Genomic DNA, 16,680 nt, shown 5'->3' with positions numbered 1-16,680 from the left:
CCACCTCCATGTTTTTAGCTGTAGTATTGCTTGTAAAAAGCAATTTCACTTGTTCTGTCAGCAAGAAACAAAATCAGAAACAAATGCGAGGGTGTTTCAAGGAGTTGTCTGAAATTGGAAGATTACAAAAATGTGGCTTGAGAATAGGAGATAGATGAGCCCCATTTTACTACAACAAGGAATATCTGATAAATTGCTGGAGCTGGCCATTAGACAGAGCACAGTTGGAATAGATTTTTAATGACCAAATTTTTCTTCTAGAAATGGCAGTGTGTGGAAGATGCCAGTGGAAAGCTCAAGCTGCACAAGTGCAAGGGAATGGCAAACTTAGCAGCTGCAGGCAGCAGCAAAGGCACCTCCAATATTTTGCCCAAGTATTACAACAGGAATAGCGAAGACTGCAATTGTGAAGAGAATGAATACAAACTGAGCCACATCGGACAGAGAAAGAAACTCTTCTCCAAGAAAAGTAAGCAAACCCACTGCATCTTCCATCTCTGCCTTAGAGAGCTGTCTGCTAACACACATAATCGTCTTGACTTTCACAGGCATTAAATTATGTCAGCGTATTTCCTGTGTATCTCAGCTGTGAAACAGCATGTCTCATATTGGACAATCAGACTTGAAAATACCGGTCTGGAGGAAGAACGTTTTATTCTGGGAAATGTAGTGTCCACACTGAAGAGGCAAATTGCGCACTGTTACGTAGGCCATGGAACATGAATGGCATTCTACAGCAAATACTCCAGTTATCAGTAGCTACTGCAATGCTTGGAGCTGTTACTTCAGTAATTTCTTTTTAGTGAGGATGTGTGTACTTTGTTACAGAAGCTGCTTGCTTCTAACGTCCTTTCCTTCTGCTCAGTCAACAGAGACAAGGCTGACTTTTAATTAGAGATAACAACCAAAGGGGATGACTGTTTCTAGTTTCCTTGGCACAGGTTAGTGCCTTTTCAGAAAAGTCATTTTATTGACTCTCTTAAACCTTAGTCAGACAAACATCTATATTTGAAGTATATAGTCTAATTATAGATTAGAGGCAAATGGCAACACAGAATTATTAGTTACTTGTAATGTTTCTTTCGTCTCACTCCACAAATACAGAGCCTTAATTATTTAGCAGATTAGTCTTTCTATATAATGACCTGGCACAAACTTCAAACACAAAGTGTAAATTGATTTTCTCCCATAATGTTTGTCTTGCAAGCTGATTAGTAGCTGCTAAGCTAATTTTTAGTTGAAAAAAAAGATCACTGGTTCCATCAACTGTACTTAATGTTTAAATATGGGCCACAGCAGATAATCTTTAAACAAGACTAGAATTTGTACTTATTTAACTACTTTTTTTTTAAGTCACAGAGAAGGAAATTACGTCATGGGGAGTCAACAGCAGTAGGTGGAAGGCACTTAATGAGGTCAGGAAAATAATTTAACGCTATCTGATAATACTTAACACTTATTTAAGTACTTTTCATTGTTGCTTTCTAAATATTAACTAATTTTCACAACATCCAAAGGAGGTGGTTAAGTGTATAATTACCTTTAGTTTATGTATGTAGGAAGGTGAGGTAAAATAAGGCAAAGTTCCTGCTGCTTGCAGAAGGGTCAGAATGGTGTTTTTCTCTGCGTTCTGTTCAGAAGGGGCAGTGTTCATGCTATGCCCTTCAGCTCATTAGCCTCATTGAACCTTACGGCATACACTTCAGCAACATAAGATGGGATCTTGAAAATCATGTTGCCATTGCTTACGTCTTAAGTATTTGCCTCCGTAGATGCTTTGTTTTTCCCTCTGCCTGCATCCAGGATGTGCTGTACAGGGAAGAGGTTAGCTTGGCTCTATTGACAGAGACCTTTTGCAATTGGTCTTGGCTGTCCTTCTACATGCACTTATCTAATAAATCACACACCAAATGCAAATTAGCACAAAGCAGTACAACTCAAGGTAACATACCGAGGGTTTTTTTAAACCGCTTATGTGGAAAGCTTTCTTTCTGGACTGTGGATAGCTAAGAGAGTGACCTGGATGCTCATGACGTTTATTTGGGTTTTTATGACCTGTTCCATGAGACCTGGGATAAAGTCTGGTCTGTGCTGGGTTGCATAATTCTTAGGGCACCTTTGGGGTCTTCTACTCAGAATTTGATGAGTGCATGAGATTACATTGCAGCTCTACTTGAATGCCAGTAAATGCTGTTCATTAGTTTGAAGCATTGCTAAATAGAAAACCGAAGTTTCCAACTGGACCAAGGGTCACGTCCACAGTAATCCAGTAGTTCCAAGCGGTAGTGGCATTTTGAAGGAAATGCCCTGATCACTCTGCTCTGTTGTGCACAGCAGAGATAGATTGCAAAATGTCATTTTGGTGGATTCCAATCTGCAGTTATTTGCAGAAAACCGGGTTCAATGCCGTGCATCAAGCGTGTTGTAAACCCTAATAGCATGTAAGGATTGGTCTTTCAGAAAGATTGAAACCAGTTACATATAGTGAGAACATATGGTCTAAAAGACCAGACTGAATTGCTGGTAGAAGGGCTGGAGCACCAGATGTTTTGATAAAATAATTACTTTCCAGTGTAGGCCTGGTCTAGAACTCATTTTCAGGTGCACCTGTGTATTTAGCAGGCCGTGATGTTTTCTAAATTGAGAAAGGTCAGTTTCAAAACAGGGTCATGTCATATATTTGCCATTTGGACCATGTGAAAATATACAACTTGACTGCAAAGCTCTTAAGTGCCAGAAACACATAAGCATTAATACTTGGTACGTCTGGGTTTACGTGTCCAGAATGTTTGGTTTTTTTCCTCTCTATTTCTTTAATATGCTCTTATTTTTATAAGAAAGATGAAACAAAGCTTTGCAGTAGGTAGAAAGTTTAAAGTAATAGTGAGCTCTTAAAATCTTTGGCTGTGTTGTGGCCTACTATATTTTTCTTGCTGTGGATTTGATCTCTTCTTCCTGTGATGGGCAAGTGTATGTGATTAAAGGAATTCTTAAGCTGCATATAGGGAAATGATGATAGGCCACACTGAATGGTAAACAAACAGAAGTGTGTACAAAGGGGCTAGTGCATTTTTATTCAAATTCTCTTGACACACTTTTTTTTTGAGGTAATTGCAGTGCTGAAGCAAAATGACATTTTTAATAGCATTCCTTGTTGCTAAAAAAAATCAGTTACTTAACAGATAATGCATTTGAAGTATGATTTTTTTAAGGGCAGTTGTGAGAAATGGGATACAAGAAAGAACCTCTAAACTTTATCCATATTTTTACACACTAGAGATACTTTGAAAAAAAAATCTTTAAAGTGCCCAGTTTTACTTTGTGTTACTGAAAAAAAAAAGCTCTTTTGTCTACCAAATGCAAAATATATAGACATTAGTGAAAAACTTTGTTCCTTTCAGGTTCCAGTAGAGACAAACATGCTGGTCAAGTGGTCCAAGACCCAGCTGGATGAGTGGGGCTCTGAAAGCAGTTGGCTTTCTTGGCTTAAATTCCTCTGGACCTCATTTCGAGACTCAATTTTCAGGTTGCAACTTCTCAGCAGTACCATCTATAAGTTTCTGCAGTAGCTGAGGAAGAGAGGCATTGGGATACAGAGCTTAAAAAAGCCAAACTTTAATAACTTGAAGAAGGGAACATAGATGTTTTTGGCCAAACATTTAACAGCCCTGGATCAACTGTTTGTAGGCTGTGTACAGAGGCAAATCAATTGGAAAGTAAAACTTAAACCTGGGGAGGATTGACTAATAAGTAATTAAACATTAGAATTTATGCCTGCTTTGCAGCACAAATGAATATTGATCTTAAATATTTTATCCACTTCAGAGTTTGATATTAATCACAGCATTGAGTCAGCACTGTGGCTAGCATGTTCGGATAAAGCAATGCAAGCAGTCCTTTATGAGCTGCTTCTCGCCAGAGTGATTAGTTAGCTGTAAGGCTGTTTGGTTGCAAAGAGAGGAGTAACCCAGCTCCTAGTTGTTCAGGCACATGTGTAGCTGACGGTTCCCTGGGGCCACCTACTGAGGTGAGGTTCAGCGTGTCGGACTGGCGTATTATACTTGGAAGGAAGATAAATTGTTAGTTGACTGAGCTGAACAAGATGAAATGAAGGAATGATTAAGAAATGGGAGTTTATACTTTGAATCTAATTGTTAGGGTGTAGCTTTTTGGAACTTCCTCCTACTTTGGAAAAGATGAGAGTTTCCTTCTCATTTATTCAAGCATTTCCTGAATGGGTGCCTGAAATAGGGCTTGTCTTTTGTGGCTTTTTTTTATCCCTTCAGCAGTGACTCACCTGGCTTAATATAAGCAATAAACTTTGAACCACAGGTGGAAAATGTGCAAAGACAGACAATCCAGCTGGTATTCTAATTTTGTGTGTGGCACTGACAAAAAAATAGTGCTTGGCCCCGTTTCAGGTGGGAGGAGATGTTTATTTTGCTTCCCACAGTCTGCAAAATGGCTTTTGAGACTGTGCAATCTATCTGCAATGAATGTAAGGCTTCATGAAAAAAGTCACTCTGCATTAATGCCAGAGTGTAACAGCTAAGGTACTTTGTTGTCAGTTTTGGTTGTTCTACCTCCGGTTCCCTTTTTAATTTCTCTCCCCCCTCCCTCCTTATTTTGCTGGAGAGATTATCCCATAGAGAAAGCTGGCATTTCTATGGAGCTTGGCATTGCAAGAAGGATTGATCTTCTCATGTGGCACACGGGTTGAACTTTCCTCCTATCGGATTGCAGAGGAAAGTCGCATGTGTGCTGTGTGTTTCAGTCTCTTTAAATGAGAGGTGACCAAAGGAGCCAGGGGACTCAGTTGTTTCTAGTAATGTCTGAGATAACTCTCAGCCTCACGTACTGAGCAAAGCCTCAGGCTCCCCTAGGGCAGGGAGCAGAAGAGAGTCTGTGGTACTTCAATTGTACTTTTTTGTCAAGGAATAAGATGATTGTGCCTAATGAGTGACTCTCAGCAGTCACCAGTGGTGAGGAGGAAATACGTACAGAGGTGGACCCCATCATATAACAGGAAAGTTTAGATATAGATTTAGATTTCATAACTAGGTTCTATTTGTGCCATTCCAGACCAAACAGAAGAGGAGTTCTGCGGATTTGAGCTGGAACAGAGAAATTTGGAAAATAGTAATAGTGGAAAAATTCAGTGAGAATTTAGTACTGCGCAGTGGCAATTCACAGCAAATGTTTCATTTTGCTTTTGAGTTGCAAATGCAGAAGCAAAGTTTGAGGGAGTACCTAGCACTGGAGGGTGGTGCTTTGTGGAGAAACTGACTGTCTGGGCTGTACATCAGGAAAATAATTGCAAAGAAAAGAACTGAGTGTGGATAAAAGTAAAGATTCAAATATTAGTCCCTTCCAAAAAAATCAAGGATCTAGCCTTGAAGACTGAACATAGAATTGGGAATAGGCTCAGGCTGAACACTGGGAATACTGGGACAACTTTAAAAAAGTGTTGCAGGAATCCTAGCAGTGAAGCATTGTATGGTGGATAGCAGAAAAGCCAGAGAACTGGTCCCTGAGGGTAACCTGTGGCCTGGCTGTCATGACTGTCGATGGTTAGTGCTTAAGGTGTGACTGCCATCTGGTGATCATGGGGGAAGAGGAAGCGTCCATTTGAATGAGCTGTTCGCTCTCACTAATGCTGGACTAGAGCGTTTTCTTTGCCCTCTGCCATTCTTTTGTGTTTGCATTGTACCTGCCCTCTCATGCCCTGAGATATCCATCCATCTGTCCACACCAAAGTTAAGAAAGTAGCAGCTTACAGGACAACTGCAACAAACACTGTCATCCAGTTAACTCCAAACAGCACCCTACAGGCTGGGGATTTTCCTTCCAAGAACCACAAAGAGGAGCAAATTGTAACATGCTGTTTCTGCCCCTCTTTCACTTCTTTTTCCATGTAGAATTCAAACCGAGCTATGTCCGGAATCGCTCTATCCGTTCTGTGTCTGTTGAGCTGGATGGAGCAGCTTACAGCCTGGGTTTAGAGGATGGATACCAGCCCATCTTACCGAGAAACATCACCAAGCGGCACAAGGTGCAGAGGGCTGTTTCCCATGAAGAGGAAGATAGAGACATGGGGGAATACAGTGGCACTGGTGGCATTGCAGAGTACACAGCCCCTAACCTGATCAAAGTGACCCACAGGTAAGTGCACATGGTAGATTTTGAAAAGCTTTTGCTCCTTAAGTGATTGCTTTACTTAAATAGGTGGGTTGAAGTGTGCTATGCATGTTGTGTCCCTTTCGGATAGCCAGTCTAGCTTCACTAAAATTCTTATTCCCATGCATAGAGTAGTCTTCAATTTTGTTTTAGTTTTGTCAGTGCAGACGGGCACAAAGCTCCTGAAGAGCTGCAGCAGTGCTTTTGCATCTTCTGTGTTGGGTGGAGACAGTAACCACTCACTGGTGCGTGTGTTTCCAGTGAGGACATGCAAAACCGTTTGCAACAGTTGTGTTACATGTGTGTGAAACTGGGAGAGGCCTTACCCCTGGAATTCAGTGTGCAGTGAGTAACCTAGCCTGGCTGGAGACCAAAGGCCCTGACTGGAGCATGGACTGGTTTTATGTCACTGGTTGCTTTGTACAGAGCTTTCTGTAACCAATGATAGGAGAGGAAAATATATATTATGAATAAAGTTGGATGGACCAGGAGCATTGGGAAATGGAACATGATGAGAGAGAGGGAAGGCAATTGTCTGATCACTGTAAGAGCTAAAAACAATTTCCTCAGTGGTCAGTGTTGAATCTAAGGACTGGTAATGTCTCTTTAGCTGTACTTTAATTCATTAAGTCACCATTTCCACTTGTGAATTATAAGAAAATCCACCAATCATTATTGATTACGTGCATTGAATTGTTTAATGGCTAGCTCATGCAAACATGCAGGAGCCAGGTAGCTGCTGTCGATATCTGTGTTTTCCATTTGACTTCTGTTCACATAAGTGAATTAGAGACTCACTCATATGAGGAAATCCAGGCATCAGAGAATTGTGCCCTCTTACCCCAGCTCTCATGAATGTTCAGGACCCATAGATTACTGTTTGTTTTTTTCTTCTGGAACAAATTGAACTGACTTTTGCTGCCTTACTTGGCTGAATCCCAAATTCGTACAAGGGACTGTCAGGAAGGTTGTGCATTGTTCACGAGCTGTCCCAAGTAGAAAAGAAGGTCATGGGACAACATATATGAGGTAGTTTAAAGAAACTAAAGGAGTATTGCAAATATTTAGCTTTAATTTAAACAAGCATTCAGAAATGGCTGCATGATATTCAACCCTTAATAAACTTTCCAGGTAAATCTGTCAAGTGGTGATTTTTGCTTTCTTTTTTATTAAACAATTAAAAAAATTTGATTTCACTAGAAGTTAGCAAAACATAAGGGTCTTTTATTGTCAGAGGGTGTTTTGCTTTCAAAGTCAGGGAGATACCCTTGAAAAATCTTATCACTTTTGCAGGAAATAGCAAAATTTCTTTGCTTCTGGTTTGTTGTTTCGGGTTTCTTCCCTGTTCTTTATGGTGTAGTAATACATCTTACAAGCCATTACTTTATCCTTGCCCCTACTCCTGCATCACTTAATTATGCATTGGGAAATCGCCTCTGAGTAATGCTTTCAATGCTTGGTAATTAGTAATGATTCTTTATGTAGATAGTCTAGTGAATAAGTAAGAATTCTGCGCACTACCACTTACATGTAGAAATGAAGCAGTCAACAGATTCTGCTTGATAGAAATATTCTCATTGAATTTTTCTACTTAAAAATTTCCATGACAACTCAAACCCAGACTTCTTTCGTGGCTCAGAGCATGCTTGTATTCTCTTGAATGAGCACTCTTTTTTGAATCCTGCATGTCATTTCCAATCCATGGTCTCATTTGTCATGGAGCTGTGTTATCAAGAGCAGCTGTTTGCATTGCTCTGTGTATGTGTGTGTATATCCACTGTAATAAGCACTGTTTGCTTTTCCATGCCAAGGTGCTACATCCTGGAGAATGATACCGTTCAGTGTGACACAGATCTGTACAGGTCACTGCAAGCTTGGAAGGACCATAAACTTCATATTGACCATGAGGTCAGTGATGTTGTCAGTGTGTGTGTTTTATCGTGGTTTTCTGTGGGCTGATAGGACCATGCTAACTGTCTGTGTGTCTGTCACACTTTCATTTAGTGAAAAAAATAGGCAGTTAAACATAAACCACATGGGTGGCACAATTAACTGCTGATCACTATCGCACGTGTCCAGACATTGCTAAAGCCTGCTGTACAAAGTGATGGAACCTTGCTGCTTTGCTTTTTCAGAACCTCTGAAGAGCGGATTTCAGATCACTCCCGCCCCATCCCTTTCCCAGTGTCAGAACAGGCTGAAATTTAAGGACTTCATTTGAGCAACTTTTCTCCTCTTGCAAATGTGCTGTAGAGCGCAAGAGGAGAAGTCACAGTGGAAGCAGGAGTGGCTATCTACCTGCAGCTGTGTGTCCCCTGTTCCCTCAGCACTGCATTCCACTTTCACAGTCAAGAATCAGAGCAGGCAAACTGAACCAGCTCCCTCCTACTGTAGTTTCCTTCTGGAAAGGTAGATAATTTGAACATGCTTGTTAGTGGTGAGAGCGATGGGAGGTAGTGAAGAGGAAGCTTTTGGTGACGGTAGAATGTGTTTGAGAAGGTTAGAAAAAGACTAAATCTTGCTGGTTTTTTCAACCTCTGTATTTGCCATTTTTTTTTCAGATTGAAACTTTGCAAAATAAAATAAAAAACCTGAGGGAGGTGAGAGGTCATCTAAAGAAGAAGCGACCCGAAGAATGTGATTGTAACAAGCTAAGGTATTTCTTTGTGTACATCAGAGTACTTTTTTGTAGTGTGGAACTGTAACTAATTTTATATCCCCACAGGAGAGATCAGACTCTGGTCTGTTCAGTGTTTGCGTGCTTGCTGTACTCCCATGTACACATTTGGGGGAAGTTCAGCTGCTGCACAAGTACAAGGCCCACCTTTTGCCAAGCGGGAGTTTAATTGCCTCTGTGCACATCGAGTGGTGATGATGTAACAGGTCATGTGACACGGTGTGTAAACCAGTTAGTTATGCTCTTGTACTGAAGATGCTGCCCTTAGATATTGGAGATTAATATTTTAAGCTGCAGGGTTTTCTCTGAAAACTTTCACATGGGCAAATTGTCATTATGATGGAGTGATACACAAATCGGTTCTAAAAATAGTAATGTGTGGAGTATATGAATGAGGAGATGAGAGAATTTTTTCCCATTCAATTTTTTTTCAAGGTTGGAAGTATTATCTCTTAGGATGCAATCACTGCACTATTTAGCAGCTACATCAGGTGTGAGCAGCAGGAATTCATCAGTTGGTAGAGAGTACCTGTATTTGTAACCACCACTGACTCTGCACCAGATCTCTTTTTTGGCAGAATGGAATAGGTATCACCAGCAAAACCAAGCTGTATCGGAATGGAAGCAAAACTGCGAGGCAGCTGTGCTATTACCTGTGGCTAAAGCACCTTTTACCAAGTACACTCTGTGAGAGGGTGTGGATAAAACTTCTCTATCTCACCTGCTGTCATGGAATGACTTTTTGAACGTAATGGTCAAAACCTTGTAGGTGCAGCATACTCTGCAGAGTATGTTGGTATATAATTGTTGTGGATTGTGGAGGAGGTATGTAATTGTTTTGGATTGTGGATGTGGCCCATATGGATTTTGCAAAGTATTTTCAGCACCAGATCACTAAAATATGGAGAACATAAATTTCTCGGTTTATGGGAACCCATGTCAAAAACCACTTAAGACATATCATTCTAGATGGCAAGTAAGACAGAAAGTTTATATTGGTTTATAATCCACTGTTTTCAAAACTGATTAAATGAGTTTACATGAACTGAGCTTATTTCATATATACTGTAAAGATGAAGGTATTTTTTTGGTGGATGTTGCATGGAAAATGTAAAAAAAATGGTTTTTTTCAGACTGATATAGGGTACACTTGTATTTGTGCATAGCATTAAAAAAATGACTAATCCCACTGAAATCGATGAAGTTAATAATCTGAGTTATATATGGTCAAGTGTTTTGCATTGCAATTGCACTGATTTATCATTTAGAATTAGTTGATGAAATGCCCAGCATCTGCGCAAGATAAAAAATCTGAAGAAGATATTTCTTTAATAATCTTTGTTAATTTGTTATATTGATTAAATGTATGAAAGATCCCAATAGCATTAAGAATTTAAAAGATTTGTTTTGAATGGAATTTCAATCTGTCAGAATAAAGTACATCTAAACTGAATTCAGATGTACTGTTTAGAAAAGAACATTTATTAAAATAAGTTCGCTGATTTGTGTAGGTAGTAACTTAGTAACTTTATCAATAAGAAAATACTATCGTTGACTGCGGCTGCTCTTTTTTTTTTTTTTAACTTTGGTAATTCCACGGAAAGGAAGTATCTGCAAAATTTAGAAACTCTGTAAGAGTTTCTGCAGACAGAGGCAAAGCAGTAGTGCCCCAGCGAGAATGTGTATGTCTTCTTACACCCTGCATATCTCAGAATATATTATATTCGCAGAATATATTATATAGAATTATATATGTCAGAATATATTACATATACTGCTCTTGCTGGGACAGTTCAATCCATCTTGTTACAGTTTTGCTGGAACTTCCAGCTAGTAATAGTGGAGGACAACCCTCCACAGCCTTACAAAGTACAGTTGGTATTGAACTTCGTCCATTCAGAAGGAAAATAACAGGAAGGTGGTATAAACTTGTCATTATGTGAACACATTAGTGAATATTCCGTTGCAGAAATGTAATTTAATTACAAATCTATTTCTTCTGTGTGCCTCGTGTAGGGAAACAACTGGTTAAAACTAAAATGATAGTAAATTGTAGCTGGACATGGATATATATTTCAGTGCAGTGTTAGCACACCGGCTCTCACTGTGGACAAAGGATCTGTGGAAACAGAGGTGCAGTGAGGTTGGGAACTCAGTCAAGTGAGGCTGTCTTTATTCATCACATACACTAACAATATTAATTTAAGGGAGAAGTGACACCAGATGAAATCTGCTGCAAATCCAGTCTGATAATGTGGTAGAAACTTCGGCAGTTTCTTTCCATTGTTCACCAACAATGCTGTTTTTATTTTCCAGTTACCATTCAAAACAGAAAAGCAAACTGAGACACAAAGGAGCAAGTATTCATCCTTTCAAGTAAGTGAAGGCCTGTTCCTTTGAAAGAGGATGTGCAAAGCCATTAACATTTGGTCTGTACACACTGGTTACACACTAGGCAAAAGTAGTAGTATTCAATTTCTCCTGTATTAAAAAGCATAAACCCAGAGACACCTGAAGGAGGAACTAATCCCATATCAAAATGCCTGTAAATTCTGAGATAAGGTTTCTGCTTTGAAAAATACTGCATTGCAAACCTCAGGCCTACAAGCCCCTCTTGGCTGCTTTTTTCCCCCTCAGTGCTATTGAATTGCAGAGTCATCTCCATTTGTATGAAATGCCATTTAATTTAAAAAATTATGATTTTTTTTACTTCTGAGCAGCTTATTTTATTAGTTACTTTAGGTTTTTTTAGATGTGTTCAAGTCTAACAGAGTTTGAACAACCCTAATGTTTTATGTGTGCAGGAAAGCCCTACAGGAGAAAGACAGGCTGTGGCTGCTGCGAGAGCAGAGACGGAAGAAGAAACTGCGCAAATTGCTTAAGAGAATTAAAAATAATGACACATGCAGCATGCCTGGTCTGACCTGCTTCACCCATGACAACCAGCACTGGCAAACTGCTCCCCTGTGGACACGTAAGAATACTGTAAACTAAGGAATAGGTGGATAAGTTTTGCCTAGACTGTGCTGGGATGTTGGGTTGCTAGCAGTTACTGCTTTTATTAATTAGCTCTGTAACCAAAGCCATGCAGTCTTCTCCATAGTCAATAATCTCTGTATCAGTGTTGTAATCATTCTTGCACAAAAGACAAGGAAGTAAAACCAACTGCAAATAACCTACAGATATTGACTACTGTACAAAGACGTCTATAGCATCTCACCATCTGGAATGTTTCCCAACCAGAGAAAGCAACTAGACAAAATGTTGCTTTAATTAGTCATTACGTTAGGTATGCACAGAATGAGAAACTGGTGCTGGAAGGCATTCTCTGCTTTAGAGGTCAGGAGTAAGAGTGAGAGTAACTGTCTATGAATGAAATAATGCTGTAAACAGAAAGTAAGTTGCCACACTGAAGACAGTAGCATGTATCTTATGTCTCTGTAACTCTTCAATTTCCAGTGGGCCCTTTCTGTGCCTGTACCAGTGCCAACAACAACACGTACTGGTGTTTGAGGACAATCAACGAGACCCACAACTTCCTGTTCTGTGAATTTGCCACTGGATTTTTGGAGTATTTTGATCTCAATACCGATCCATATCAGGTATCTGATCACAGACCTTGAGATCACAGCTCGAGAAAGACATCGTTGTTCCTTATCAACAATAAATTGAAAGAATGCAGTATTGCTGCAGGATGTAGTTAAGGCCTGTATCATTTAAACTAGTATAATTTGAGTCTTTCCTATTACAAATAAACTACCTGTATTCTAAAAGTTACCAAATTGCAGAGCAATAGTTACTAACAAGAAACGCCTGGTTATTGCAGCTAATTAATGCAGTGAATACGCTCGACAGAGATGTTCTTAATCAACTGCATGTCCAGCTCATGGAACTCAGAAACTGCAGAGGCTATAAGCAATGCAATCCAAGAACTAGGAACATGGATTTAGGTACGTGCCTCTCCTGTTGCACTCACAAACTCCCCAAAGTACATGGGCCTTGTTCTTAGCATTATGAAACTTGAATCAGTCAAAAAGATTTTAGGATTTATTTATACTACTAATGTCCTGCTGAGGCTTACAGCTGCATTCTCAGATTTTTGTATGTGTTCAGTTTGTGTTATGTCATGTTTTTAAGATGAAGAATGATCCCTAGCATAGTTTTAAGTATTGCTGAGATGCAGAAGATGAGGAAGGAATAACGTGAAAGAGGTGAAAGAGGGTGAGAATACCCTAACAGCCACTATGAAGCTCATAGGTCAGTTCAAGTTGGAAGGGATTTCTGGAGCAGTTCTGCTCCAAACTTGCGCTCAGTGCAGGGTCAGATGTGAAGGCACACCAGGTTAACTCAGGGCATCACGTAATTTGTTAAATTCTTGAGTCTTTTTTTTGGAAATTGTGATTTACCTCATACAGGCAATTGTTAGTAACATTGTTAATTTTTCCTTCATCTAGGACTTAAAGATGGAAGCTACGAGCAGTACAGGTAAATTTAAAAAAAAAAAAAAAAGATATCATTATTCTTTAGTATTACCGTCATGCTGAAAGAGCAAGTGTGGGACTGGGAACCACATGGAAAGGCCTGGCCTAAAAGGGCATTTGAGAGATCTTTCCACCCCAGTCACTTTGAAACATCCACCCCAGTCACTTTGAAACATGGGAGCTATTTGTTTCAATGTTACAGCATGTTGTGATCTCAGCAGTCAAAATTCCAGCTGAATTCTTCTTCTTCCTCATCTTTCAGACTGCAGTGCTGGTTGTTTCTTGGTGATGGTTAACTTTTTTCTCCTTTTGCTGCTTGAAAATTAGGCAGTTTCAGCGTCGAAAATGGCCAGATGTGAAGAGACCATCATCTGCCAAGTCACTGTGAGTTGGGAGCAGTTCACCAAAAGCATTAGCTTTCACTTAGCTTTTCCCTTCACTTCTCTTTTTGCATGCAGCACCTTTTTTAACATCATCATCTATTCTCATGGAATGCTTAGGAGGAAAGTCTTTTAAATTATGCAAAAAATACGATACTGCCATCATTACTTACAACTACTGCTGCACAAAACCTCGTGTCTTTTGGGCATTAAGGTCAGGGTAATTTCAAACAAGTAAAGGTAGGTGCTCAGCTGAAGAAACCAACTATGGTCAATTGCTAGTACAAATTAAAGACCAGTATATGGGTTTTGTCTACATGTAAACTAGTAGCAGCTACCTAGTGGTTTTTCACACAATCCAGAAAGAACAAAGCCGATTGTAATTTCTCACAAGTAGTGAGGCAGTATCATGTATTTTCTTGCTCTTTTCCCAACTACAGCCTTACATTGTGAGCAGAAAAAGGAACTTAAGAGAGAAAGTAGACTACAAGACAGATTTGTATCTAAAACTGCTTTTTTCTTACTGAGCTGACCTTTAAAACTTGATGATCTGGCAGTTCTCAAACTGCTAGAACTCAAAGGTGAAGTACAAATTTAAGTATGTGAAAAAGTTACTGTTGCCTGTTACTGTCTCTGAACCTCTCCTTAAAAAGAAGGCAGAGACTTCAATTCATTAAAAATCATAAAGTGCTCTCAAACTGTACAGTGTAAAAAGTAAGTACAAGTCTCCTAGGCACAGTCTGGTCTTCTTGCCCAAGAGGATTTGCTCGCATAAGGCAGGTTTTTGTTTTTTTTTAATTGAAGAGATTGGCTTTAGAACCAAAATGAAGGTCGAATTAACAAGCTTTGTACAGGCTGAAGTTTCAAACACAGTTGGATTGTTTCTGTCACACCTGCTATGCTTTTACAGGTACACAGTGTTTCTGTTGTTTTTTACTGCATGGAACTATTAAAAATACCTTTCTAGCTACTTTCTTCTAGAATGTTATACACTAAACTGCATTTGTTTCATTTTAAAGAGGACAACTGTGGGAAGGCTGGGAGGGCTAATCTCCCCCAGCTGCTGCACCTCCATGAGGACACAAACTGGCCAGGACTTGAATCCATGTACAGACTAAATGAATTGTACCATTCGCTTGAAGGACTGGATAAACTTTGAGGCTGAAATAGATAGAATGTTTGCACTGGTGAGTGAGTTAAACAGAAACAGTGAAATTATGGGAAATGCTGTCAGAAATACAGGTCTCTGAAAATCCACTATTGTACCTGCTTTTTTGCTTTGGATTATACCTCATCTGCTTCACAAGGCATTTTACTTCAAGAAGACTAAACTAACGCTGATCCGGGAACTGACAGAGGAGGAAACCCAGCCACATCCCAAAGAGCTATGCCATTGCAGTGGCAGTGTTTACACAGACAGTTGAAGGGACCTTAAAACAATTTCCAGTTCACCTGTATCTTCAGTTGTCATAAGAAAAACTTGAAAGCCATGACTCTAAAGCAAGATATAGGAAACAGGGATGTGTTTGCTTATCACTGGGTAAAGGTAATGGTTGAAAAGAACTTTGAAAAGATTCAGGAACTGAAGTCAGCAGCACTGACTGTTCTCAACACCATAGAATTTCTTAAATTTCCTCTGAGGATACATTTTAGTTGTACGTCTACTTGTTCATTGTATTGCCATCTCTATGAAGATTAGAGAAGATCTTGACTAACAGGAGGCCAGATTTTTGGAGGGGTTGTGTAAATATTTATCAGTATACTGTTTGAAAAGAAATTCTTTCAGGTTGTGAAGAAATTTGCTAATAAAAAAGAGTGTAATGCCCACACACCGTTTCTCAAAATATTACTGTTGCATAGTACATCAGAATATATTCATTTTTAAAAGTAAGTACTGAAAAATTTCAGTAAATGAACGTCTTAAATTTTACAAAATCAGATTTGTATGAAGTTTTTATGTGGTAATATTATGTTGTATGTTCAAAACCAAAACTGTTCCTTTGAGAATACAGCGTTTGCTTAGCAGTGTAACTTTTGCATTTATTTTTTAAAAAAGGCAGCTCTGAGAGTTCAATACTTGTAGTCAATAAAGAATAATCTAGTTATACTTTAGTCTGCAAAAAAGTAAATGTTCTGAATGACAGTTACTGTTCAAAGGCTTTCAAAGGGTAAAAAACCCTGAAATTTTGCTAAGGAAGCACAGTGTGCAGAATTATTTGAATAGTTTCATAAGGACATTAGTAAATACACTGTAGTACAGGCACTAGTGGTGAGATCTGTATTTACAATATGTTTCATGTTACTTTGCTACCTGTGTTTAAAGGCACATGCCTGAGGGTGCTCATGCAACGGACTCAACCAACTGTGGCCTTCACTCCTAACAAAGAGGTATTTTTTTCAAAATGCAAACTTAACATGCCCTTGTAGAAATGCAGTGTGAAAATACAGCATGGAAATTATTTTGAAACCCTTCCTGGTTTTGCAATTAGGAAAATCAAGTGGAACTATATCCTGGCATTTAGATCCCTGGTACCACAACCCCATACTCAAAAAAAATACTTGAATTTAGAAAGTGAGAAAAAAAGCCCTGCTCAAAAAGCAGAAGTGGAGTCTTTGTATGTGCTAAGTAAGACTTGTCTTGAGTATTTTTTTCACATGTGGTAAGTCAAATACACTACCCAAAACTTTTTTGCAAGCTTTTTTAAATTATGGAAGTAAAATCTGAATGTCTGTCTTAATCTCGCTATATATTTTCTTTATAACTTGTTACAAATTTCATGGATTATCAGAAGAATCTATACATACAGATCCTGTATCCGTACAAGTAAGTAAACCACTGAATTTCAGTTCACCAATAAAAACAGATTTTTGCTGCTTTCCAGAGAAAAGTTTTAGCCATCTGCCATTCCCAGTGTGCATGCAGAAAGAATATGAGGTTAGATTTTTTTTAAATTTGCACGTGCTT

At 39.1% G+C, this 16,680-nt stretch overlaps 1 protein-coding gene across 9 annotated transcripts in view; it reads left to right on the top strand.

Moving 5' to 3' along the window:
* SULF2 (sulfatase 2) overlaps positions 1-15,544 on the top strand; it is an 81,490-nt gene extending 65,946 nt beyond the window's left edge. For 8 of the 9 annotated variants that reach the window (XM_085079389.1, XM_085079381.1, XM_085079387.1 and 5 more), the window contains 11 exons: positions 262-469; positions 5,919-6,162; positions 7,989-8,085; positions 8,739-8,833; positions 11,171-11,230; positions 11,659-11,828; positions 12,314-12,456; positions 12,681-12,804; positions 13,309-13,339; positions 13,663-13,719; positions 14,735-15,544. In XM_085079389.1, the coding sequence (XP_084935515.1) occupies positions 262-469; positions 5,919-6,162; positions 7,989-8,085; positions 8,739-8,833; positions 11,171-11,230; positions 11,659-11,828; positions 12,314-12,456; positions 12,681-12,804; positions 13,309-13,339; positions 13,663-13,719; positions 14,735-14,765 (1,260 nt within the window). In that variant the 3' untranslated portion in view covers positions 14,766-15,544. The remainder of the gene's footprint in view (positions 1-261; positions 470-5,918; positions 6,163-7,988; positions 8,086-8,738; positions 8,834-11,170; positions 11,231-11,658; positions 11,829-12,313; positions 12,457-12,680; positions 12,805-13,308; positions 13,340-13,662; positions 13,720-14,734) is intronic. The other variant, XM_085079382.1, reaches the window with a different exon arrangement.
* The last annotated feature ends 1,136 nt before the right edge of the window (positions 15,545-16,680 follow it).

Source organism: Lichenostomus cassidix, chromosome 20, assembly GCF_008360975.1.
Source record: "Lichenostomus cassidix isolate B80296 chromosome 20, HeHo_3.0, whole genome shotgun sequence".
Classification (NCBI taxonomy): domain Eukaryota; kingdom Metazoa; phylum Chordata; class Aves; order Passeriformes; family Meliphagidae; genus Lichenostomus; species Lichenostomus cassidix.
This window is presented reverse-complemented; position numbering and strand designations above follow the sequence as displayed.